The sequence below is a fragment of the Phallusia mammillata genome, chromosome 1 (assembly GCF_965637545.1).
Source record: "Phallusia mammillata chromosome 1, kaPhaMamm4.hap1.1, whole genome shotgun sequence".
Taxonomy (NCBI): domain Eukaryota; kingdom Metazoa; phylum Chordata; class Ascidiacea; order Phlebobranchia; family Ascidiidae; genus Phallusia; species Phallusia mammillata.
The window spans coordinates 1,404,834-1,430,375 of record NC_137252.1 but is presented as its reverse complement, the minus strand read 5'-3'; the positions used below and the strand labels follow the sequence as shown (position 1 = coordinate 1,430,375).

Here is a 25,542-nt window from a genome sequence, read left to right as displayed (position 1 = left end):
TGTATTATTTGCCATGTCTGGACTGTATTATTTGAGTTTTCTCTGCGGTTCATGCCCAGTTGTGGCATTGAACAAAACTGGTGACATAGATTTTTCTGCCTGTTACTTCGAACATACTGAAGTAACAAGCAGTTAAATTTTACATGTTTATTTTAGGTAGCGAACATTCTGTGGTTGATTCTGACATATTCTTATACACATGTTCACATATACGCGTCAAGTTTACTAACTGCAGTAGCCGTTTCAACTAGTTTAGGTATTTTTGTTTTCTCAAACCGCGTTAATGTTGTACGTTGCTAACTGATTAACTTTCTGGTGTTGTTTGACGATGCTTTTAACGTATGGTGGCAGTAAAGAGCTGTATTTCTATTGTTTAACTATTAAGCTTTGTTGTAGTCGAACTGGAACTTGGAAGTATAGTTGCAGCCCTAAAGGAAAGTTAGGCTAAGGAAGCTTTGAGAAATGTTGTGTAAATTTCTTGTTTAAAAAGCAAGTGGTCGAGACTGGTTTAGATCCATTAGCATGTGTTATCAACAGATCATTTGGTCAGCTTTCCTGCTCCACGTGTTTTACAGCTTTAAAATCTGTGCGTTGAATGTTGTGATCGTTTATGGAATATTTGTAATGCTGTTAAAATTGTTTCGATGCTTGATCACCTAAACCTAATCTTTAGTAGTTACATACATTTCATAATTTTGTCAGAAACCTTCTTACCGTGTTTAGTTGACATGATGTCGCAGAACTGACAGCAGTGTCGCGTTAATCACATTTCAGGCCTTTTTATTTAGCAACGAGTAACCCCTGCAAGACCCTTCAGCAAATGTCACAATTGACTTGTCACAGTTGCCTGAAAATGCTGTGAAAAACCGCTACAAAAATGTTTTTCTTGTTAGTATTTAAATACAATTAAACGAGGGTTAGACTTTCCTACACGTAGATTGAAATATATTTGAAATATATTTGTCTGGAAGATTTGGTCACAAGGTAAAGTCGAAAACGGCATTTTTACTTAAGAACTTCTACTTTTGTGTTTTTCTTCCGTGTTTGGCTACGACCTGGTCGGGGCTTTGTGTTTACAATCGAAACTGATACAATGCTGTCATAGTTCCATTTACGTACAGGAAGCAAGCTTCACTGCACAATTAGCAACCGATATTCTTTTCAAAGGAACCAAAATTCCTTTTAATAAGGCACGACGGCTTGATCCACTTTTCGCAACTTTCAAGAATTGATATTGTAACATTTACTTTATTTAGCAAGTGTTGAAGCAGCAGACAGTGCACAGTGTTTCGACCAAAAAGATCTCATTAATGCAGCTGCTAACAAGAGATAGGTTGTTTCAAAACCAATGCCTCACTTATTGTATAAACCTTGCCACTCGAACAGAACAGGCGAGGCATGACTTTCTAGCCGTGATGCTTTATGATGTTGTTTTAATTATCTTGCATACCAAGTTCAGTTGTTAAATTTAAATGCAAAAACCAAAAATACAAGCAGGAAGGCATTCTTGTAACCTACAACACTATGAAGGACAGAAGGATAAGTACATTCACATTCATTTTCAACGAATATGATCAAAGCAAAGCCTACAAATTTAGCGTTAAAAAAAGTTATGTGCAATTGGATTTTATCAGGTTATAACTTCATTCATCGAGTATCGCATGCGTTTCTGCCTAGGAATTTTCAGATAAACAGTACGTCAGATTCAATAACTACGCTTACCTCGCGGAAATACCAGGTAGACGGGATTGTTACGTTAACTGCCTTTTGCATGCTCGTTTTTTTTACGTTAACCGCTCCTGCAGGTTAAGAAATGCAACAAAAGCAATTGGAGGATGAGATATACAGGCGGGCAGCGTTGAGTCATACTTTCCCACGCAAAGCTCTTTTATTCAGCCATTGTGCTAATTTCGACAACATACAGAAAAATCCCTTGAAGCTAATCAACAATGTGTTATGAGTCAGTACCGTCAGTTATGCAGATGTGCAGTAGGTAGCCATACCAGATGTAAGGTTAACATCTTGACGCATGGGAATCAGGAGTAAATTTGCGTACATGTGTTGTATACCTAATCATGAACATTACGGCCCAAACAGACGAAAAATACTAAATGCTCATGCCATCATCAGCGATATTAGAGGCCCCATTAGTTACACCCGTTCATATAAACTTAAGTGAATTAAAAGATTAATAAAATGGTGCAAACAAGCGTCGCGCAAAAACGGTTGGAATTTGTTGTTTTGTACAGCGCATTGTATTATACATTTATCAAATAGAGTGTTGTACATTTTAGCTAGACTGTTGTGAATGAACTAATGTTAGTTAGAAAGCTTAAGTACAGATAAGGCCTAGTTAGATGATGAAAATAATAGATTATGAAAATACAGAAATAATTCGGTTAAAGTAAATTTCCCCAAAAGTACAAAATCTCTCGGACATCTGTGGTATTTCGACTTGTTCAAAAGGTGAAAAGGAGATAATTATAAACTTGTTACTATCAATTAAACCGAATTATATCAGGCAGGAATCCTGAAAACACGATGGAATGAATTTACATTTGCGAGGCTTGGAAAAACAGGCGAACGGAGAAGTGGAATGTGTATTTGTTAAAATCTTCGGGTCCTGTATCGCATTGGCCGATCCGTTTTTTGTTTTATTTTTACAGCGCAGCAAAAGGGCGTATCGTAAGTTGATTTAATCAGGAAACCCGCAAGTCTGGCAGGCGTTAGGGAAGTATTTACTGCAGCGGGTTGAAACATGAACCAACGGTTTCGGAAAAATATTTATTTTGTCGAGCGCAATAGAAAGACCTTACACTAGCAAGGCGCACAAGAAACTCAGCGGCAATTAACTCGATATTTCTGTTTGGCTCGGCACTGAAATAAGCACAAAAGAAATATAAAAGATTACGACTTTTACGTCAACGTATTGTAGGTGTGCAGGAAACAAACAAAGGTTGTAACATAAAAGTTGTATAATGATTTTCATGACTTGTAAATTTTAACCTGGTTGGATTAAACAAATTGTGCACATCTAAGAGGGAACGCAGATTATCACATTTGGATGTTGAACTTCCGTCTATCGCCAAACCTGAACCAAATTGTTACGATGACTGAGAAAATGAAATTTGAAATACTTGTATGTTTGCTGTTGGTTTGTTACTCGAAGGGGCAAACTCCCAGTAAGTATGGCAATCTGAGACATTATAAAATAAAAATCTTAAACAATAATGTTCTTAATCAGGTTGTAACAAAACCGTTAATGCAGTGAAGGACAGTGTGTTGATATTATCTGACGATCTTGTGGATGCAAACACTGCACAGGAGGAATGTTCTTTGCTGGGTGGAAATCTTGCAATGACTGATGACCCACAGATCAACACAACTCTCAATCAACTCATGACAGACAAACACACAACAGGTTTTTATAATGCAAAATCTTGGTATTGTAAAACTGGTTTATAGTTCAACAACAGACCATGTTGTAACCATAGTTGAGGATAAACTTAGCTTTAAATCAACACATTGTACATAATAAACAAAATAAAGTAAAAAACAAATAATCGTAACATTTTTCAGATTTAGTGCGAGTTTATATTTTTTACAATACCACCGATCCTAGGCGATATAAATACTCAAAGAATCCCGCTGAAGTCGGTTGGAGTAGTACGAAATCTCTTGGACATCTGTGGTATTTCGACTTGTACAAAAGGTGACAATTTTAAATACAAACAAATTGATGCAAACTAGTTAAACAGATTATTCTCTGATAGCAATCCTGGAACTTATGGTGAAAACATTTACTTCTGCAAATATTCGAATGGCAGAGACACGGAGAGGTGGAATGTAACCACTGGAGAAAACTGTAGTGTCCAAGGTTTGCGTTTTACTCAGATTAGTAACTGTTAACGTTCCACAACAAAATGTTTGTACTAAAATGTCGAAAATTTTGAATTAAATATACCAATGATGCCTAAATATACTTAACACATTACCCAAGGCCACAAGCACACTACGATGTCTAAAGTCCCCTGCAACAACCAAAAACAAACTTATTCATCAATTTCCGTGTAGCTTCCCAATAAAAATACTATTGTGATACTATCTTGCTATTTATCCCGTTTTGACTAATACGTTCTTTCTTTCATCTTTATTACTGCAGTCAAACAAAAACCATCTACATAGGTTTGACCTACAACGAAATCTGTATTCTTTTCAGGATGGAGATTCCGGTATTCCTTGTTTTCAAAAATTAACACCTTGGGGCGCCAAAAAGAAATATTCACCTATGGGCGATATACATATCCAATTTCTAGCAAGTTACGCAGTGTCCATAAAACGTATGAAACGTTTACCAAATATGAGGGATCGTTTCTGGTACCAAGTGAGCGTTTGGTTTGAAAACATACAAAGAAAATATGTTTTGATCGTGTTATTTCTATTTATAAATAACACTCGCAAATGTTGTTCTAGACATTAGGATTCTTATTGGAGCTCGTTATAACACATCGCTACATGGTTGGTACTGGACGGACGGATCTCGGGCAAACTTTCGCGTTTCCAACGTTACAACTTGCCAGCAGGGAGCGTTGCATTATGGGATCGGATGGGAGCAGTCAAGCATGAACTACAATGGGGAAGTGGCTTACTACGCTTGCCAAGTGAAACGTGAGTAAAGTAATCGTGAGTAAAAACAAAACAATTCATCTTAAAATAAACAATACATATACAATCAAGCATAAAGTGCAAAAGAAAGGCCTACTACGCTTATCAAGTAAAACGTGAGTGATATCGCGAGTTGGTTGGCTGGAGTTTAGCGCAAGTTAAAAATAGGAAACAAAAATTAAATATCGTATACATTCAATTGTTAGTTGCGGTTTGTGAAGTTGTTTTCTCCACAGTTTGTCTACATTTATGGCTGTAAGTGTGTCTGAAATTTGACCATTACCTGGAAAGTGTAAGCCCGATGCCGAATTGGTATTGAAAAGCCGGTTGAAATTCGAAAGTTTGTTTGACAGATCCATACATGTCCTACAATAAGTACAGCTAAAAAGAACAACACGTAGAAAAGGCATACATGATGGGCAAAAATAGACAATACCTTAAACAGGACTTTTTCGGTTTATTTAGCACGGTTGAGTGACGTTTTATCACACTCGAAATTTCATCACCCGTATACGACATTTAATCATACGTCAGTCACCCGCTGCTTTATGATATGTCTTTTAATCATTACGACATTTTTTCACCCTAATCTTAACCTTATGAGATTCGTGGCACCGTTTGGCACCGGGTTAAGTCCAGCAACTAACTTTTTATAGCTAGGTAATATTATAGATACAAAAGTTGCAGACACATACTGTGAAATCAGGCCTCAAAGCTATGCGATGGCGGTTTACAGTCATGTCCATATTACTTCTCCATCCCTTGGTTATGATTCAATACACGTTCCGAATTCGTCGTTTGTCTAGCCAGCAATTGTTGCCAAATAACAAAATAGCCAACTATAGAACTATAGTATCGAACATCACAGCACGCGACTTAGAGTCCAGGGCAGTGTTTGTCCAAGTAAATGCTGTAGAAAAATTGACAGAGATAGTGGATGAATATTTCTGTTGCTGCAAAGCAATAAAAACAAATTAAACATACAGTGCAAATCTGCTGCTGCATTTTAATTAAACTTGTTATTTCACTTTTAGTCAAAGCTAAAGTAAAGAGAGTTAGATGCAACGCTTCAACTGTGGTGGTCAGGTGGACTGGACTCGATCAATTTATCAACAAACATAATCTCAGTCCAGTGGTAACATTTATCCAAAGCAGGTTAAATTTTTATAGATTGAGAAATGTGTTGTACGTAGGTCGAAATCCATGTTTCGGTACTGAACGAAAGACATACATCACCGTATTTAGATGGATCGACTACACTTGGAAACTTAAGTTTTGAAACAAAATATCAATTAAAGGTATTTATGTCAAAAATTGCGAACATTTCTTTTTTACATTACAGGTTAACGGTAACCGTCGACATAACCTAAAACAGTAACAACACGAAGTAGCTCAACAACGTAATACGCGGAAATTGTGCAGAATTATTTAAACAACATTTAAATCCCAGGTGACAGCAATTCTCTCTGGTTGCGTTAGCTCTAACGTTTCCTTCACGCGTAAATTCAGAACATTCCCTAACCCACCATCGAGTTGCTATCCTCCAGGTAATAAAAGAATCTTTGTGTGGGTTAAAGGCATAATTTGACATTCTTTTTTAAATTTTGTGACTATGCATCAACAGTTGTTACCAACGCAACGACTTTTGAATGCAACGCCTCAACGGTTGTTGTCAGTTGGACCGGACTCGACCAGTTTATTGACAAAAACGGATTAATTGCAGAGGTGAAGGTACCTTTATTATCCGCAATATATGGGTAAAAGTTCGAGAAAAAATAATTTCATTCCTAGAGTAAAATGTGCTCAGGTTGAGATTTTCACACCAGTATTGAAGGAGAAAATCTACCGTCAGTATTCAGACAAATCGGCAATTGTACGAAGTTTAGCGCCTTCTACAGTCAATATTATACACGTAAGTGAGTGTCGTGCTTACAGAGACATGAGTAAGACTTTTTGCTCACCTTAATTTTTTTATACTAATGGCTATATCGAATCCATCCTGTTACATTCTAAGCAGTAATGCAAGTGGTGTATCCACTTAACTCGTTTGTCGTTTTAATTGTAATTAGATAACTACACGTATATCGAAACCCTTTCAGTACGCCACATTATGATACTGCGACGCATAGCTTTCTTCCGGCAATTGTAAACTCCAAAAAATGCAGGTTTTTCAATGTTCGTATTAGGTATCATCAAGCACTGTTTCAAACAAACCCACCCTTTCTGCTTCAATATTTTCTAAACAAAACAAATTCGTCTTGTTATTTATTGCAGGTTACAGTGATTGTCACTGGTTCAATCAACACAAACATCACATCCAATCTGACAGTAAAAACTCCCGGTAACCCCCCTCAAAGCTGCTTTCCTGCAGGTAAATTAACAATTGGTTCTTGTGTAATGCGTAAGTAGCAACAGAACTTGCCCAATAACTGAAATTTGCTGTCATATATATTGTCACATTTACACCAGTAGAAATAAAGTAAGGTTTAACCTAAATTGAATTCCAAAAAAACGTAAAACAACAAGTAAAAAACACTTCTTCACACATTTAATTTCAAAAGTGTTATTGTTTCCAAACACAATCCTGGGCCAAGTTGCTTTTGATTTTGTGCTGATGGTTATTCTTTTCCATACGTCACTGACGTTTTTTTAGCTAAGAGAAATCTTAGCAGCTATTTTTGGTGATTTTTTGGGAGCATAACATTTTCGTTATGCTTCAACAGTTGTTACCAACGCAACGACTTTTGAATGCAATGCCTCAACAGTTGTTGTCAGTTGGACTGGACTTGACCAGTTTATTAACAAAAACGGATTAATTGCAAAGGTAAAGGTGTTACTGTTAACAGATCAATTTTTTGAGTCTCAACAAACATTTTACTCGTTTACGATTGTTTGCCTGGTTACAAACCTTTATTATCCGCAATATAGTGGTAAAAGTTCGTAAAAAATAATTTCTTTAAATGAGTTAAATGTGCTCAGGTTGAGATTTTCACACCAGTATTGAATGAGAAAATCTACGGTCAGTATTCAGACAAATCGGCAACTGTACGACGTTTAACGCCTTCTACAGTCAATATTATACACGTAAGTGTGTTCCATGCTAATACGAGACATGAGTAAGACTTTTAGCTCGCCTTAATTTTTTTACTAATGGCTATATGAAGTCTATCTCATTACATTCTAAGCAGTAATGCAAGTGGTGTATCCGCTTAACTCGTTTGTCGTTTTAATTGTAATTAAATAACTACACGTATATCGAAACCCTTTCAGTACGCCACATTATGATACTGCGACGCTTAGCTTTCTTCCGGCAATTGTAAACTCCAATTAATAACGATGCAGGTTTTTTAATGTTCGTATTAAGTATCACCAAGCACTGTTCTAAACAAACCCACCCTTTTTGCTTCAATATTTTCTAAACAAACAAATTTGTCTTGTTATTTATTCCAGGTCATAGTAATTGTCACTGGTTCAATCAACACAAACATCACATCCAATCTGACAGTAACAACTCCGGGAAATCCCCCTCCAAACTGCTTTCCTGCAGGTAAAATAACAATTAGTTCTTGTGTAATGTGTAATGAGCAACAGAACTTGCCCAATAACTGAAATTTGCTGACGTATATATTGTCACATTTGCACCAGTAGAAATAAAATAAGGTTTAACCTACATTAAATTACAAATAAAAAAACGTAAAACAACAAGTAAAAAACACTTATTCACACATTTGGTTTAAAAGTGTTATTGTTTCTTTTTCGTTATGCACAACAGTTGTCACCAATACCACGACCTTTGAATGCAATGCCTCATCAGTTGTTGTCAGTTGGACTGGATTGGATCAGTTCATCAACAAACACAATTTAAATGCAAAGGTAAAGGAATTAGTTTCAATACATCATTTTTCGTTTGAATTTCCCAACATAATGAATATTACGCTTCGATTTAATCAGTTTGCGCTAGTTAGAAAAAGTTCGCTAGGCAAAATGCAGTAACAACGAAATCCTTGTTGTTTCTAACAGGTGGAAGTCCATTTCACGAAATTAAACAAGAAATTCCGAGTTCCGTATTCAGACCATTCGACAACACTAGGAAGTTTGGAGCATTCTACCGTCTATAATATACAAGTGAGAAACGTTTTACTCTTTACAAGATGCAAACTTTCGTTAATTAATATAGTTCGACGTTGCCGGTTTTTGTATGGTTTGTGTTATGGTTCCGCTTCGTGTATTTTCCTTAAGGAAGTGAATCGCGGACACGCATTCCACAGTCACGTGATTTGGTAATTGAACCGCATTCATTACTCTTTTGCCTGTGGTGATTACTATTTGTCTGTGCTATGTAGATTGGCAATTATCCAAGCTATAAATGCTTGTTTCATTTATTCGTTTCTCATTTGATTTTACTCTTCAAGCAAACAGTACAAAGAAATACAACAGCTTGCATATAAAAATGTGTGAACTGTCGTTGTTATTTATTCCAGGTTGCAGTGATTGTCACTGGTTCAATCAACACAAACATCACATCCAATCAAAAAGTAAAAACTCCGGGGAATCTACCTCCAAACTGTTATCCCAAAGGTAAAGGCATGTATCGTAAGTTCACTCATATGTCGTGAAGTTGTGAAGGCTTCGTGACATTTGGTTTGAGTGCTAACAATATGCTGACGTAAGCACCGATCGATTTTTAAAACAGGTTTTTACGTCTTTGATTACACACGGTTACGCAAGTGCTCCAAAGCAGTGCTCCTTGTGTAACAAACTGTTTTGTTTAGAAAATCTAAATGCGACTTCAACGAGTGTTGGAATGATTGCTGGTCTGGTGATCGGGCTGTTGTTTCTGGTACTTGTCATTGTTGTGGTGGTGGTCATGTTTTTAAGACGAAAAAACAGGTACTTGTTGCGATGGATATTGTCAATAATAGTTCGTTTTGGGTTCGAAATATTGAAACCTTGTCAAAATAGCATGCATGAAAAAACCTGCGCTTAGTCATGCCGGTTAAGAGGGTAATTTAAGAGTGCACAATAGAAGTGAAATTGAAGATCTTTTGTGCTTTATAGGCTTGGAACGGATCAACCTAGTCATGAGGGAGTTCATCAATCTTTAAGCCTTGGATTTTCAGGTGCTGCCAAAGTCTTATGTTTTTTTTATCTTTACTGACACACACATCAGAAAGGGATACTTTACACGTTTCTCATCTGAACCGCCACAAATCGTACTAGACTTATGAGTCAACACTAAATGTTGAGTATTTTAAGTGTACGAGATACATTTCACAACTAGCATCTTCGTTTTTGTTCAAATGTGTTTGTTGGATGAACTCTGACACAATGTTTAGTGTTTTTGTTTGTGTTACTTCACCTATTTTCAAAATGTTAGCACAATTTGATGAAAACTTGTTCATTTTTGAATTGTTAGCGCCTGAAGTTCAAAACCAAGTCTACGAAAACCTATTTCCTGAAACCGCGGCGTCCAACTGCAGAGCCACCAAATTGTTTGACTTGTACAAAAAAAACGTGGAGTCAGGATCTCTTTTTTCCGACGAGTTTAAGGTTAGTTACTGGTGTAAGATTTGTTAATCGAATACACGTAGCGAAACCCGGAAGGTTCATTCACAGACTATACGTCACAATCGAAACCAGGAAACGTCACAATCAGTAGAATGATAAATCGAGGGGAAAATTCATCTAATCAGGCGTTATCATATTGCACCAGAAATAACATAATTTACAGATGATTTGTTTTCACTGTAATGTCACTTGAATCAGCTTTAACAGAGAAAATGATCACGAGCGACTTTTCCTTATTGTCACATCAGAATAATGCTGGAAAATCGGAGTTTTAAACTATTTCATATTTGGATGTTTTGCTGTTTCAGAAAGTCGAAAACCAAAGCAAAAACAACCAGAGAACAAGGGACGTGTCACAGTTGCCGCAAAACGCTGTGAGAAACCGGTACAAGAACATTTTTCCTTGTAAGTAGAAAACGTATAAATACCTTAGATTCTTGCGCGAAAAGGTATTTTTTAAGTCACCTAAGCAGAAAAGCAATGACATAAAACACTAATCAGCAAATCTGTTTTGTTGCTATCAAATGCTACCAACTATTTATCGTTGTTAAAAAAAATCAACCAGGCGCCTTCTTGACGAAAAACTAACAAACAGATTACAGATCAGTTTATCTCGTGGAAACGTAATCAGCTATTAGCTTCTTGATTTGTTTGTTCAATAGACGATCATGCTCGAGTGGTTTTGCAAGGAAGCGGTGGAAACGATTACATCAACGCCGCTTATATACCGGGTTACGATAACGAGAGGAAGTTCATCGCCACTCAGGGTCCGAAGGAGGAGACAATCAACGATTTCTGGTTGATGGTTTGGCAGGAAAACTCCAACATCATCGTAATGCTCACTGGCTTGAGGGAAAACGGAAAGGTTGGTTATTGCTTTCCTTTTTCACTAATAAACATTTATGAAAATAAACCTTCATTCGCCAGGGCACTGTGGTTAAATCAAGGAAGTGTTTAGTGAGTAATCCACTGTGGTGTGATTAATGACCAAGTTGTTATCAGCATAATGCATAGCCATACTTGGGTTTCGAGTAATACGTAACTTATAAGATGTCATGATTGGGTACTACAACGACCATATCATGCCACATGACATATATGTTTAACTCATGAGTGCACAACCTACGGCCGAATAGACGATTTTGTACCGCCGTGAACATGTTTATTAAAATATATGCACTGGTGGCTGTGACGTAAATAAAACTCCTTTGCTAAATATGCTGATTTTCAAACAGCTTTAAATAGATTTTGTAAGACTGTAAAGAGTATTACCAGCCTAGTAACTCTGTGCATCACACTTACACACGCCTATTGTGTGCAAACAATGCAAGTAAACAGTCCCCTCTTACGTCACAATATAGATTATAACGTCATAAATATAGCTCAGACTGGTCGTAAGACTTTAGCTTAATCTGTGGATCAAGTTTCAAATTATCCGGGCTTTTTGGACTCCATTAGATGGTTTATGTATGTCGGACAAAGCCTATTTTCACATAATCATTTTAAAAACAAAAACAAGCAGTTAGGTTAATTGGCGGTCGTTTGAAAAATATCTGCGATGCGGCCGTCTTAGCGAAAAGGTTGTGCACCCCTGGTTTAACCCATTTTAAGGGAAAACAAGCAAGCGTAAATTATTGTACAATTTGCACTAATGTTGCGAACCTTGTTTTTCGACCAGTCAAAGTGCGAGCAATACTGGCCAGACGTTGAATCTCAAAGGGAATTGTCGCCAGTGCTTACAGTTCGAACACAACTTGAAATAACCATCGGTGGCATTCTTCAACGACAGTTGGTTTTATTCACAAACAGGGTAAGTACAAAGAACAAAATATCAAATCTGTTCCGAACAGTCTGACAAGTTTTCAAAACCGCTTTGGTTCCTTGAACACAAAAGCTTGGAATACAACGAGGCTTGCCTGTTGATTAATTGAACTGAAACTGATCTTTCCATCAGGGTTTGGCGTAGAGAAAAAGGCAGGAAATGACTGCAAACGAGCTGCAGCAAATACAAAGCGTCTATCAATAGAATGTCTTTGAAATCCACTAGCTCGAGATTGGATAACCTTTTAAGTTCTGACCAAAACCGCTTCATATAATTAAAATAACATGAACTGTTTGATGCTAGATATAATTTGATTGAAGTTCGATTGATTGCCCATAATCTTATCAACCCCTACAAAAAGGTTATTATAAGTTATGCGGGTATGTTTTACAGGAGCAACGAACGGTAACACAGCTGCAGTTTACAACTTGGCCCGATCATGGGATTCCAGTAACTACATCCAACATGATCCACCTACGTAACATGGTTGATGATTTGCAAAACACCAATGCTCCAATCATTGTGCACTGCAGGTAAAGACTTAATCAACCCTATGTTATTTGATCACTCAAATGAAGCATATGTTTGTATGTAGTGCTGGAGTGGGACGCACAGGCACTTACATAGCAATGGACACTTTGTTTCATGAACTTGACGACAAAGGAACAGTTGATGTGCCGCGAACCGTGTTAAGAATGAGAGAGAATCGAAAAGACATGATTCAAAATGTGGTAAGCTGATCATCACCCAATTGCACTTGATACATTAATCATATAGATTCAATAAACCTAACTTTGAACGGTATGCTTTACTTACATTAGACTTTAGTTGGCCTGATGTTATGAATCGACTTGACTATAGTTATGTTATTGCTGTGTATTTTTATCTTCAATACACAACTTGACACTGAAAACAGTTACGTAAGTATGGGGCCTCATGATAATTCTCGCCGTCAATAAACGCGAACCATTTGCGCATGCACTGGTGAGGAGGCGTTGTAAACCTGAATATGAATCTTTACTAACATTTGTGTTTACTTGACCACAATTTTGATTACATTTGATTACGATTGTACGTCTGCCGTTTCATTACAACATTTTGGTTTAGCTAATGTGCTGGTTTTTTTTTTCAAAAATTTTTATTTAAAAAAAAAAAAAAAAAATTTTAGTATCGCCTAAATCAGTTTCAATAGTGTATATTTTCTACAGAAACAATACATGTACGTCTACAAACTGCTTATGGAGCGTGAAAGTTTGGAGGAAACAGATAAAGATGTGACCGAACTCCAGTCGATGACTTCAAGTGAAATGTGACTAATTAGCTGCCAAATGTTTTATTTTGTTAGCTTGGATACAGGGCTGTTACCGTTTTAGTAGTTGTATTATCTTGTATTGTTTAAAAGTAACTTGTATCCGAACAGTTTAGTAGTATATTAGGTATTATTGCGATATCTAAGCACTTGACCCAACCGGTTGATACGTAAAAGTTTAAATATTGATCCTTTTGTAAGCGAACGTGACATACGATCGCTTAGGCATATTGTACACATATTGTTTTAGTAGTAATTGATAAGATGAAACAGTAAAGGTTTCTGTTCTAGTAAGAAAGTGCAAGACCAAGAATTCAACACGCTGTCATCGTGGAGATTTGGCGAAGAATGGCAGGAAAATCACCCACAGCTCAGAACATGTAAATAATTCACTAAAAATATTTAATATTTTATCCTATCACACACAATATTTGTTTTTAGACAAGAACACATCAGTCAAAGTCAACAACAATAAGAATAAAAGAATACAGCAGTTAGATGCTTCATATATCCAGGTAATAACTTTCGAGATGTGATTTTTTTGGAGCCAGAATGCTTTAAATGCATTTACCATTTCACTAAAACCAATGAGGATCAATCGAATGCATTTTGGGTTGTGGTCAATCAAATGCAAAGGTTTCTCTTTACAGGAACATGGCTCTTCAGACTGCCTTGTCGCAGCAAGAAATCCTGGTCCAGGAGAAAAAGAAAACTTCTGGAAGATGATCGTTGAACGAGGAGCTTCACTTGTCGTTGATTTGGACAACAGCATTCAAGTAAATTTGACAGTTTATATCTTTCTATAATAGACCTTTACTATATATCATACATCTTTTTTAGATTCTAATCAATACAGCCATACAATATGAAGACATTTCGGTTTCTGTACGTGACGTGAATGAAAGCAACGTTCACAATCTGATAACTGTTAACGTTTGGTCAACAACCTTTGTAAGTTAATAACTTCCGAACAGCACCGATAAATATATATACATAGAGAGAGTATTTTGGAAAGGTTATTGCAGGTTGGCAAGGAGAGTTTGCGTTATGTATAGCAATATCAAATATGGAAACATGTGTACTGTAATGGCCTAAGTTTCAAACAAGAGTTTCGATTCAATTCTTTACCGTTTAACAAAAAAATATCTTACACTTTTGCGTTGTGAATTATTACGTATCTTGTAAAGAAATGGCAAAGTTAAACCACACTTAGCTTTCTTTGTTTTCAACAAAACTATAGTTGTTCTCACAAAGTTGAATAAAACCCTTGTTTTGTGTCAGGCTGCCCAGCAAGTAATACTTTTGCAAGTCACGGGATGGAATGACGTGGAACAACCTCCGAAAGAAATGGATCTCATCAAAATTATCGAGGAAATGCAACGACTGAAGACCAAACAGAATTGCAAGTGTGTGTTGGTAGGATGCAGGTAATGTTTTACTTGGATACCACGTCTAAATATTTGTTTGTGAAAACGCGCAACAACTAATTAGAGGCGAAATGCCGAGTTATGCCGGTCTCATACGGACGTTTATACGAACAAGCGAGTGGAAGAAAAGTCCAAACTCGATAAATTTGGGATTTAAAACCGCGACAGCAGCTCATTAGGAGCTTACGCTTTACTATTGTAAAGAAATTAAACTCAAATCTGAGCTGAGAAACCAAGTCCTGTTGAACTACCCTAATTAAGTTTGATTTCAAACAATATCAACATGTTTTGACATATAACTACTAGTTCATACACATTTAAAACCCATTAAAACTAGTGGGTGCGAATCATTCCTTCAATACAGTGGTTCTCAAACTGTTTTTGTTGCGACGCCTCTGGAAAAGTTTTCTGGACTTGCGACGCACCAGCAAATAAAAGTTAATGAGGAAACTTATCAATAAACAGTTAAGTGCACCCGGAAATTACGTGCGGGCTTTTGTTAATTGTTTCAATTATTCCGCACCATTGCATTGTCTCAACAGCATCAATAACGAATTGCAGTGAAAGTAATGTCTTAACTTACGCACAATATAAACTGATGCACAAAATTTACTGCCGCAACTCACGCACAATAATCACTTAAAACTTTAGCTAACAATTATACGTTATAACTACCTCAAGCATTTGCTAGAAAAGTCGCCTTTGTTACATTGTTATGAAAACTCCGTTCACATAATCAAGTTTAATGCCCGCCAAGCGTCGCCCCAGACACGCGCCTATCACGCAATTGCTGCTTGTTCTGTTTGGTCTCGACGTACATTAACGGACAGCCGCGTTTTTGATCAAAAACTTTTGAGGCTTTAATATCATCTGGGGGAAAACCAATGCCTGAAGCCGTTTTTCTGGTCTGAACGCAAAATACCTGATTCTATAATATTGATGTGTTTACAGCAATGGATCAACCAGAACTGGAACCTTCATCGCTCTGGTCAGCATTCTCGAACGTTTGAAGGTCCAAAAGAGGGTGGATGTATTCCGAACTGTGAAAGACCTAAGAGATATGAGACCGAATATGGTCGACAACAAGGTAATGTTTTTCAAATCATCATTACAAAAAAGTATTAAAGCAGTAATTATAAAATTGGGAGTAAGTGACCTAATGGGGCGTTACACTAATAACGAGAGCGCTGGTGAATACTTAGCGATTGGGAGCTGAAATAAACACTGTCCAGTTAGTGAGTCTTCAAGTAATGTCTATATGTTGTTACAGGAACTCTACAGATACTGCTACTCGGTCGTCATGCAATATCTTTCCGATTTTGACACTTATTCTAACTTTAAGTGACTTATACGCATTTATTGTCAACTGTAAACTATTTTGAAAAATACTTTTTATCTTGGGACATGTGTGTGTTTCGTTTATCGTTGGTTGTCAAATAACTTCTAGCTCCTTTTAAAAACAACCATTAGAGACTGCTTTAAGTTCAAGAGCAATCACATTTTTGCGTAATTACGATTCAGAAACATTTTTATTTTCCTGTATTAAAATTTTTTCGTTGTTTTTCTGTAATTTCTGCAAAATGTGTTGGATTTCGTGCTTCGTTGATTTTTGTCGATCTATGATTTCACTCGTGGGTAATTTTTTTGGGGACTAATATCGAAATGCTCTGGGGAACAATTTTGAATTCCATGAATGTAAAGGTATCAGTGTGTGGAAGAAACTTGGAATTCAGAATCTACTGTCCCATTTTTGTACAAAACTTTTGTGTCTTGATATTCGCATGTCACAGATCGTGTCGTAAATGTAGGTCTAATGCAGTTGAACATATTAACGTAATCGTTATGAAACGTAACCTTTTTTACAGACTTGGCTTAAGCACGTCACCAAATATATAAACACAAAACCGATTCTAAAATAGATTACTTATTCAATTGGGGTGGACCAAACAACAAAAAGGCGCGTTTCTTTGCAATGCAGCTGATTTTGTTTATTTTCCACGTAACCATTTTCGGGGATTTAGGGGCTTTGAAAAGTTTCGTTGTACCTGAAATGCTTATTTTCGTGATGTGCGTATGAAGATATTCTGATATTAAAATGACTGTTAACAATACAAAATGATGACAAGGTATTGAGAGGTTTGGTTTGGTGTTTATATACCGCATTATAAAATAAATAATATGCAAGTCAGCACTGATCAGGGTCGTCATTAAACTATTGAAACAGTTTTGCGGAAGTTTTTCAGTGTTTGAAAGTGAATGCAATGGGTCAGGAGACAGTTATTTGTAAGATTTTTAAGCAAAGAAACGCATTGAAAACTTTTTTTGATTCGTATCTGTGGTGAGCGGCTTTTCATGCGACATTTTCACTCAGATGTGCTTCACACAAACAAACGAATAAATTGAGCGCACGTATACAACAAACAAACAAACAGACAGATCAAGTAAGCACAATTACTTATAAAAACAATAACCAAAGACGCTTCATATGCGAACTGACGTAATACAATTTGCACAATGAATGAATTTTGTCCCGTTTGTTATGCTAGGTATTTTTTGATGTAGTTCACTTGAAGTTTGAATAAGTGTCGAAATCAGACAGATAATGCATGACGACCGAGTAGCAGTATTTGTAGAGTTCCTGTAAAAACATAAACATTGTTTGAAGACTTAATCTTTATTTCTGATTCTTCCGTAAAACACTACCTTGTTGTCGACCATATTCGGTCTCATATCTCTCAGGTCTTTCACAGTTCGGAATACATCCACCCGCTTTAGAGCCTTTAAACGTTCGAGAATGTTCACCAGAGCGATGAAGGTCCCAGTTCTTGTTGATCCATTACTGCGATAAAGAACAAGTCGTGTTGGAAAATGTAGCGAAGGTGGGCTTCAGGTGTAGACACGATTTGTGTTTAGGTTTATTGAAAATTATGGCTGACACGAATCAATGCGATACAGGCACAAGGTTTACCTGCAAGCAACCAACACACACTGGCATTTCTGTTTTGCCCTTATTAGTTGCATTTTCTCGATAATTTTGATAAAATCAATTTCTTTGGGCGGTCGTTCCACGTCACTCCATCCCTTGACTTGCACAAGCATCAATTGCTGGGCAGCCTATACACAAGTTAAGCTACGTTTTAATCAGCACTGTTTTTAGTGACTTTTTATACAGCCAAACGCCATCATACTCACTTTGTACGATGGCCTAAAAAGAAATGTGATTTGAAAGTTAACAGTTAAAGTAAAAGTTTAACTTACGAATGCCTTAGTTGCAGACCGGAGGTCGACGGTAATCAGATTGTACAGGTTGCTTTCATTTACATCGCATACGGAAACCGAAATAGCTTCGTATTGTAAAGCTGCATTGGTTGGAATCTGATAACAGATGTATTGCATGAAGGCGTGGTTACTGAAAAAAGAATATGGATTAAAATTGGCACACTTACTTGAATGCTGTTGTCCAAATCAACAACAAGCGGAGCTCCTCTCTCCATGATCATCTTCCAAAAGTTTTCTTCTTCTCCTGGAGCAGGATTTCTTGCTGCGATGAAGAATTCTGAAGAGCCATGATCCTGTATATTTAAAGAAATTGCGTTTTTAATAATGATCTGATTTTTCGGAAATACGCCAAAATCGTTGTAAGAAGCTTTGATGTTAATTTATAAGTTACCTGAATGTAAGAAGCATCCAATTGCTGGATCATCTCACTTCTATTGTCCCAAACTTTTACCGAAGTGTTGTTGTCTAAAAACAACATGTTTGTGTTTTATTTGTATATCAAACTACAAAAAGCGAAGCATGGTCCGTTAATTTACATGTTCTCAGCTGTGGGTGATTTTCCTGCCATTCCTCGCCAAATCTCCAAGATGACAATATATTAAATTCCTTCTCCTGAAATTTGTTGCTAAAAAACAATAAAACTTTCGCATTGGGAAATCAACTGTCCTTTACAAAATAAGCAGATATCAGATGTACTATAACATTGCAACCAGCACATTCGTACAAGTATTAAAGCCCAAAAATTTCTTTGCATATTTTCTAGCTATCATGTCAAACTGATAGCCAACACTTGCATATAGTTTGCTAAAAATAATAATTGTTTACATTTCACTTGAAGTCATAGATTGAAGTTCAGTCACATCTTTGTTGTTTTCTTCAAATTCTCACGCTCCATTAGAAGTTTGTAGACGTACTTGTATTGATTCTGTAAACGCGACCTTCAATTCAAAATTAAAATGAATTTGAATTTAAACGTACCGCATTTTGTATCATGCCTATTCGATTCTCTCTCATTTTTAGAACAATTTGCGGCACATTAACTGTTCCTTTGTCGTCAAGTTCATGAAACAAAGTGTCCATCGCTATGCAAGTGCCTGTGCGCCCCACTCCAGCACTACATCCAAACATATGGCTATTGGTCGATCAAACTAACAATAGGTATGTCAAGTCTTTACCTGCAGTGCACGATGATCGGATCATTTGTGTTTTGCAAATCATCGACCATGTTACGTAGGTGGATCATGTTGGATGTAGTTACTGTAATCCCATGTTGTAAACTGCAACTGTGTTATGGTTCGTTGTTCCTGAGAAGTGTATGTACAATCAACTGTATAACGCTCATCAGGCCACATACAAGCCACAATGCTTAGAATCCTAATATCGCAGAAATGGAAACAAACTCAAAACCAAACTACATGATACAAACGAGATACTTACAGTGGTCGTAGATATAACAAACTGTCGTTAAACGATTCCACCGATGGTCATTTCTAACTGCGTTCGAACTTTCTGATCTTAGGACAAGTTGATTTCGGTTTCAACATCAGGCCAGTATTGTTCACATTTTGCCTGCAGGAAAATAACGATGAATAACGTTAAACGCAACTAGACTAGTGACTTATATAATTTACAAGCAAACAAAATACGAGTTTTACAATGCAGGTTCACTGAGCCAAATGATATAAACGTATTACTCAATCGTCAAAATCAAACCTTGGCATTTGCAGTAAATTTCACACCACCAAGCCGTTAATTAACAAAACTTACCTTTCCGTTTTCCATCAAACCAGTGAGCATTACGATGATGTTGGAGTTTTCCTGCCAAACCATCAACCAGAAATCGTTGATTGTCTCCTTCTTCGGACCCTGAGTGGCGATGAACTTCCTCTCGTTATCGTAACCCGGTATATAAGCGGCGTTGATGTAATCGTTTCCACCGCCTCCTTGCAAAAGCACTCGAGCATGATCGTCTATTAAAGAAACACAGTAATGCAGGATGCCAATTATACGTACTACTGTTTGCACAATCGTATCACAGATTGTAAAAATTTTCTTATCACTATGTGTTCTTTATCCACGGCTTTGTTGTTTTGAAGGCAATGCTAATGAAAGCATTTGTCAGTTTAAGAAACCAGGACTTTGTTTGACTACACCTCTCTATAAGTGTAAAACAAACAGCATCTGCTTATCTTTTGTGACATGGTTTATTTGCATTCCTGGTTTACTGTGAACATGCAAAAGAAAAACATTGCAAATTTGTTTCTGCATACACTGTTTTTTGCACATGAAAAAAATAGCCACATTCCATAACCTTATTTAATTTAACTACTGTGCATTTTGTAATTTGAATGCTTACAAGGGAAAATATTCTTGTAGCGGTTTCTCACAGCATTTTGCGGCAACTGTGACACGTCTCTTGTTCTCTGGTTGTTTTTGCTTTTGTTTTGAATTTCCTGAAAATGTTTTAAAATTGGTCTCACTTGGTTAGCATGTGCTTGCAGCATGTGTGAATTATCAATAGTAACTAACTCATGCGTGTATGTCATTAGCATGTAACTTCCAAAGTCCATTATAATTACGCTGTTAAATTACGATTTTTGTGCGCATTAGGACTTTTTTAAAGTCTGATTTGAGTGTAAGGTTACAAAACCGAATCTGCGTTGAAATTGCACAGGGAAGGCACTACAGTGTGCTGATTAGGACCTAACATGAATTTGTTCGACATAGTTAACACAACAGTCCTACCTCAAATTCGTTGGACAAAAGAAATCCTGACTCAGCATTTTTCTCGAACAACCAGAACAAGTTTTTGGTTTGACTTGGATTCATGTTCTACGTTTTGATAGTCACAGTCTGGAACTGAAACAAGTTTTTGATTAAACTGGCACAAATAATTTTAAGTACACTACAAAACGCTTAATGTATAAATTGTTACCAACTAAGCAAAAGAAGAAAACATGTTGAAAAAAAAAAACGTTTTCGAAAATGCGAGAATAAGTTTTCCGTGAAAACAAAGTACCTAGGCCCTAATGGAAATAGTTTTTAGTATACTATAAAAAACGTTTACTTTTTTACCTAATATTAAGATTTTGAACGTGATTACAACGATTTACAAGTTTTCAGTTATGTGTACTAGTTCATACTGATGGTTTACAACTTTTCAAACTTTCAAAAAAAATTGGCTGTAAAAATATTAAGTTGTGGTTGCCAAAAGATATCAGTCATTTAGTTTAATTTAGGTGGGCCAATGTAATTTGTTTTGAGCTATATTCTGTCTATTTCTGTCAAGTTATTTAAAATGACTTGTTGTATTTTGTACTTTTTCAAGTATTTTCAAGCTCTTACATAAGCAATCTTAAATATATGGGCAAGTCGAGTTTAACAAAGGCACCTTGAGGTGATGCAAGAATTTGAGGATTTGAAACTTCTTTGCTGTACCTGCAAATACGTAAAACATATTTCAGGTTTAAGGTTTTTATTTATATGAAGGGAGTTAGATTCCTCTTTATCAATGTTAACTTAAATTACTTTCAGATTTTTGTTTACAGTTTCTCTGCACTTTGACAATTAGCTGCAATATAAATCCGAAGTTTAAAATCAAACCTGTGCCTTCGACGAATAAACATGACCAACGACACAACAATGGCAAGCAGCAGAAGCAACAACCCAATCACCAGACCAGCAATCTTTGCAACACTCATTGCAGTATTGGTCGGGATGTCTTCACGAAAACAGCTTGGAGGCGGATTTCCCGGAGTTCTTACTTTCAAATTGGATGTGATGTTTGTGTTGATTGAACCAGTGACAATCGCTGTGACCTGGACGTACAAAAATGTAAGTTAATTCCAGTAAAAGATACGTAGTTTTCAACCAATGAAAGGAAACTACGGTTACCTTAATATCATGCAAAGCAGAGTTTAAAAGATTTTCTAATGTCGCGGAACTGTCGGAATAAGGAACAGAGATTGTTCGATTCCAACCCTGGACATCAATCGCAACCTGCAGGTATTTATGATAGAAAATTCTGGTTTCTTTGGTTTATTTCTTTTGTTTTTCCTACTTTACTTCTGTTTTGATGTACATAAAGCAAATATTACAGATTTTGCTTCATACCTGCGCTGTAAGTGCGTTTTCGTTGATGAAATGATCGAGTCCATTCCAACCGACAAGCACAGTAGAAGCGTTACATGGAAATGTTTCTGCAGTCGTGTTTACTAAAAGAACGTGTTTTGGGGTTTATACAAATAGCAGACGTGACACATTCGCTTACCTTTTGGATAGCAACTCGATGGGGGGATTCCATATGTTGTTACTATTTTGGTCGTTGAGAAGCATTGCTGTGACCTGTAAATTATAAAGTGGGTAAATTGATTTGCACGATGCTTTCAAATTTTTTGTAGCCGTTTACTTTAATGATATATGTTTTTGAAAATCTTAGATTCTCTATGTTAGTCGATAGATCTGCATATGGAGCCGAAATTCTTCTGTTTGTTTCCAAAACATGAATCTCAACCTAAAGACAACATCAGAAACAAATCACATTTCTTAAACTTATGTTAGATTATCTCTAGGGACGATTGGTTCTTACTTGCGCTGTTAGATTGTTGTTGTTGATGAATTGATCAAGTCCAGTCCAATTGACAAGCACAGTTGAAGCGTTGCATGGAAATGTCTCCACAGTAGCATTGACTAAACGTGATTTCAGACGTTACAGTAAATGTTTGCGAAAGTTAAATAAGGTCACGATTACTTAACTTTCCAAAAAAAAAAACAAGAACATCTTACCGAAACATTTTACACACTTAAAAAGATTGTAATTACTCACATTTTACTTGACAAGCGTAGTAAGCCGGTTCCCCACTGGAGTTCATGCTTGACTGCTCCCATTCGATCTCATAATGCAACGCTCCCTGCTGGCAAATTGTAACGTTGGAAACGGGAAAGTTTGCTGGAGATCCGTCGCTCCAATACCAGCCATGCAACGACGTGTTGTAACGAGCTCCAACAAACACGTCGACTTCTAAAAATACGGTGAATACGGTAAAAATACTTTTTTAACATGAGGTAGAAGTTATACGTTTTAAGACCAAACGCTCACTTGGTGCCAGGAACGATCCATCTGATTTGTTAAAGCTTTCAAACGGTTTATTGGCACTTCGCAATTTGCTTCCACTCATTAAACCGATGCTTCCATAAATAAACATTTGTTTTTGGCGTTTTCTTGTTTTAGTGTCGGAAAATAAAGAATATCGCAGATTCCATCCTGCAAATATTTGTAAGTGCGTTCAAAGAAATTAAAAAATTTTTTTGTTCCTGACAGACCTAAACCATAAACAGTAGAAATAAGTTTAGGTTTCAATATAATATTGTGATCCAATCAGTGTTGTTGATCTGGCTACAACGATAACTAACCGTTCCAATTTCCATCGCCGTCTAGGCGTGCACAATTTCTTCCAATGTTCACTTTCCATGTCTCCAGCCTCCTGTTTTTCCATGCCTCACAAATGTAAATTGATTCCATCGCCTTTTCAAGATTCCTGTTCAACATAATTAGGTTTAATTGATAGTGACAAATTTGTTCCTTTTTTTCACCTTCTGTACAAGTCGAAATACCACAGATGTCCGAGAGATTTTGTACTTTTCCAGAAATCCAGTTCAGCCGAACTATATGAGTATTTGCATCGTTCATATTTGTCCGGCTCAAAAAAAATATAAACCCGCTGCAAGTCTAAAATAACGCTTTGTTGAGACAGGCAGTTGGGTCTATATGTTGTACTTTGTTGCCAAGCCTTAATATCAGATGCACATATGCCAACCTGTCGTGTATTTGTCTGTCATGATTTGAGTGAGAGTTGTGTTGATCTGCGGGTCAGCAGTCATTGCAAGATTTCCACCCAACAAAGAACATTTCTCCAGTGCAGTGTTTGCATCCATAAGATCGTCAGATAATATCAACACACTTTCCTTCACTGCTTGACAAGTTTTGTTGCAACCTGGAGAGTACCTCATTGTTAACTGATTTCTGCAAATATTTTGCCAAATAAGTTGTTTAACCGATTAACACGTTAAGTTTTAAAAAATTGCAGTGCATTTGGCACAATTGATAGCAAAAATAAATAAATAGCCCTACAAACGGATAAACATAAATGCTATTCACCGGATCTGTCCCTCTAATAGTAGGCATGTTAATATCCACGATCACTGAGTCAAAATTCTTTCAGTAAATGATTAATTAAGAAGCAAATGCTTCTGACTCAAAATCAGTAGACACTGGGTTGGTATATTCGAGATATATATTTCACCTATTCAGGCATCGTCAGTCTCTAAAAACTGCAAACAACGAAGGTAAATCAAAAGAGAACAGATGTAACAGCATACAAAATAAAATAGTAAAAAACTTAAAACAATAAAAGCATTTATGTCTAGTTTGGTTAACACAGTCTACACGAGCACAAAAGCGTAAATGTAACAAGGACGAAAAAACAGACGCGACGGCGGAAAAAAGGAGAAAAGGTGAGAGGCGTAAAACGGAAAAAGATAACGTCAACAGACACGCGCAAGATTAGAAATAACTCTGCGAATCAGCGCAATCTAGGTAAAACCATTTTTTGAATATTGATGGTGGCCTGTGTTATTTTAATCCACTTGGCTTCACATGCATCCAGGTCTTTAGGTGCCGGCTACTGTAGAAACGTTACGCTAAAACATTGTGTTATGTCGGGGTGTGTTGAAAAAACTGCTATGTGTTTTGTGGCGTAGTGGTGCAATAATGCTGCATTGTCATTTTCCTCATTTACTTTGTGTTCTTTCCATGTGGATCTGTGATGTGTCCAACGGGTGCTAAACCGGTTTTTTGTTTGTCCAATGTATTGCGCGCTGCATATGTTGCAAGTAGCCGCATATATGCCGTAGCACTTGCAGTCCAGGTCTTGTTTCAATTCTAAAACTTGTCCGTGTGTTGTGAACTTGCGCTGTTTATAAACCATGCTCTTATGACTACCATGATTGCCACACAAAGCACACTTTTCGCAAGGGCGCGACTGGCCGACGGGTTGTTTTGGCGCATGGGCCAAGCTTCTGTAATTAGTCAGAAGGTTCCCCAGGGTACTTGCTCTTTTATAAACTACAGTCGCGGAAAGTTGTAAGTCCCTTTCCTTAGCTGTTAACTTCAAGGCCTGTGGGAAAGCTGTACCCCAAGCTATCCTTGGTTTGCGGGATCGACAAGTTGGTGACGCGAACCGTTTCATCCAAGTTTTCGAAACACTTAAACACTGTTCTGTAATGCGTTCGGGAAACGCAGATCTTTGGCACTTTTCCCTGAGTCGTTCCAGACTGGTGAAATAGTCTTTGTCCAACTCATTCAGCCTTCTTAATCTGCTCCACAGAATATCGTTTGGACGGGAAGCCACCAAGGAAATAAAGTCAGCGTTGCAAGCTGCTTTTCACAAATCCGGTTTAAAGCTCACATTTCG

General features: G+C 36.9%; 3 protein-coding genes, 1 long non-coding RNA gene and 1 pseudogene across 6 annotated transcripts; 2 read left to right on the top strand and 3 right to left on the bottom strand.

Annotated features, from left to right (window-relative positions):
- The first annotated feature begins 6,119 nt into the window (after nt 1-6,119).
- Nucleotides 6,120-6,568, top strand: LOC145212858 (uncharacterized). Its single transcript, XR_013856799.1, has 3 exons — nt 6,120-6,212; nt 6,290-6,396; nt 6,473-6,568. It is a non-coding gene; the product is annotated as an uncharacterized LOC145212858 (long non-coding RNA).
- A 1,553-nt stretch (nt 6,569-8,121) lies between these two features.
- Nucleotides 8,122-16,920, top strand: LOC145232815 (receptor-type tyrosine-protein phosphatase alpha-like). Its single transcript, XM_080097497.1, has 20 exons — nt 8,122-8,212; nt 8,438-8,538; nt 8,686-8,790; nt 9,147-9,243; nt 9,438-9,555; nt 9,724-9,785; nt 10,082-10,215; nt 10,542-10,638; nt 10,896-11,098; nt 11,912-12,043; nt 12,449-12,588; nt 12,651-12,786; nt 13,264-13,364; nt 13,656-13,744; nt 13,806-13,879; nt 14,015-14,140; nt 14,205-14,315; nt 14,646-14,791; nt 15,743-15,878; nt 16,062-16,920. The coding sequence occupies exons 5-20, from the start codon at nt 9,470-9,472 to the stop codon at nt 16,134-16,136; spliced, it is 1,848 nt and encodes a 615-aa protein (XP_079953623.1). The 5' UTR covers nt 8,122-8,212; nt 8,438-8,538; nt 8,686-8,790; nt 9,147-9,243; nt 9,438-9,469; the 3' UTR covers nt 16,137-16,920.
- On the bottom strand, nt 16,918-21,508 carry LOC145232837 (receptor-type tyrosine-protein phosphatase epsilon-like; annotated as a pseudogene). The gene is made up of 15 exons (XR_013860930.1): nt 21,462-21,508; nt 20,816-20,929; nt 20,427-20,523; nt 19,838-20,040; nt 19,508-19,639; nt 19,246-19,374; nt 19,049-19,184; nt 18,896-18,995; nt 18,607-18,695; nt 18,462-18,535; nt 18,238-18,363; nt 18,050-18,166; nt 17,760-17,905; nt 17,495-17,630; nt 16,918-17,429 (listed from the first exon to the last, which is right to left on the bottom strand). The product of XR_013860930.1 is annotated as a receptor-type tyrosine-protein phosphatase epsilon-like (transcript).
- Nucleotides 21,509-22,194: 686 nt separating this feature from the next.
- LOC145232730 (uncharacterized) lies at nt 22,195-24,451 on the bottom strand. Of its 2 annotated transcripts, none has more exons than XM_080097410.1 (10): nt 24,228-24,451; nt 23,887-24,063; nt 23,663-23,798; nt 23,483-23,607; nt 23,169-23,333; nt 22,896-23,090; nt 22,659-22,759; nt 22,479-22,583; nt 22,341-22,414; nt 22,195-22,284 (listed from the first exon to the last, which is right to left on the bottom strand). In XM_080097410.1, the coding sequence occupies exons 2-10, from the start codon at nt 24,002-24,004 to the stop codon at nt 22,254-22,256; spliced, it is 1,050 nt and encodes a 349-aa protein (XP_079953536.1). In that variant the 5' UTR covers nt 24,005-24,063; nt 24,228-24,451; the 3' UTR covers nt 22,195-22,253. The 2 variants fall into 2 exon arrangements, with proteins under 2 accessions (XP_079953536.1, XP_079953528.1); XM_080097402.1 differs by having other exon boundaries at nt 23,148-23,333; nt 24,228-24,285.
- LOC145232783 (uncharacterized) lies at nt 24,346-25,430 on the bottom strand. The gene has a single exon (XM_080097463.1). It carries the CDS (start codon nt 25,315-25,317, stop codon nt 24,751-24,753), a length of 567 nt encoding a protein of 188 aa, XP_079953589.1. The 5' UTR covers nt 25,318-25,430; the 3' UTR covers nt 24,346-24,750.
- Between the last annotated feature and the right edge of the window lie 112 nt (nt 25,431-25,542).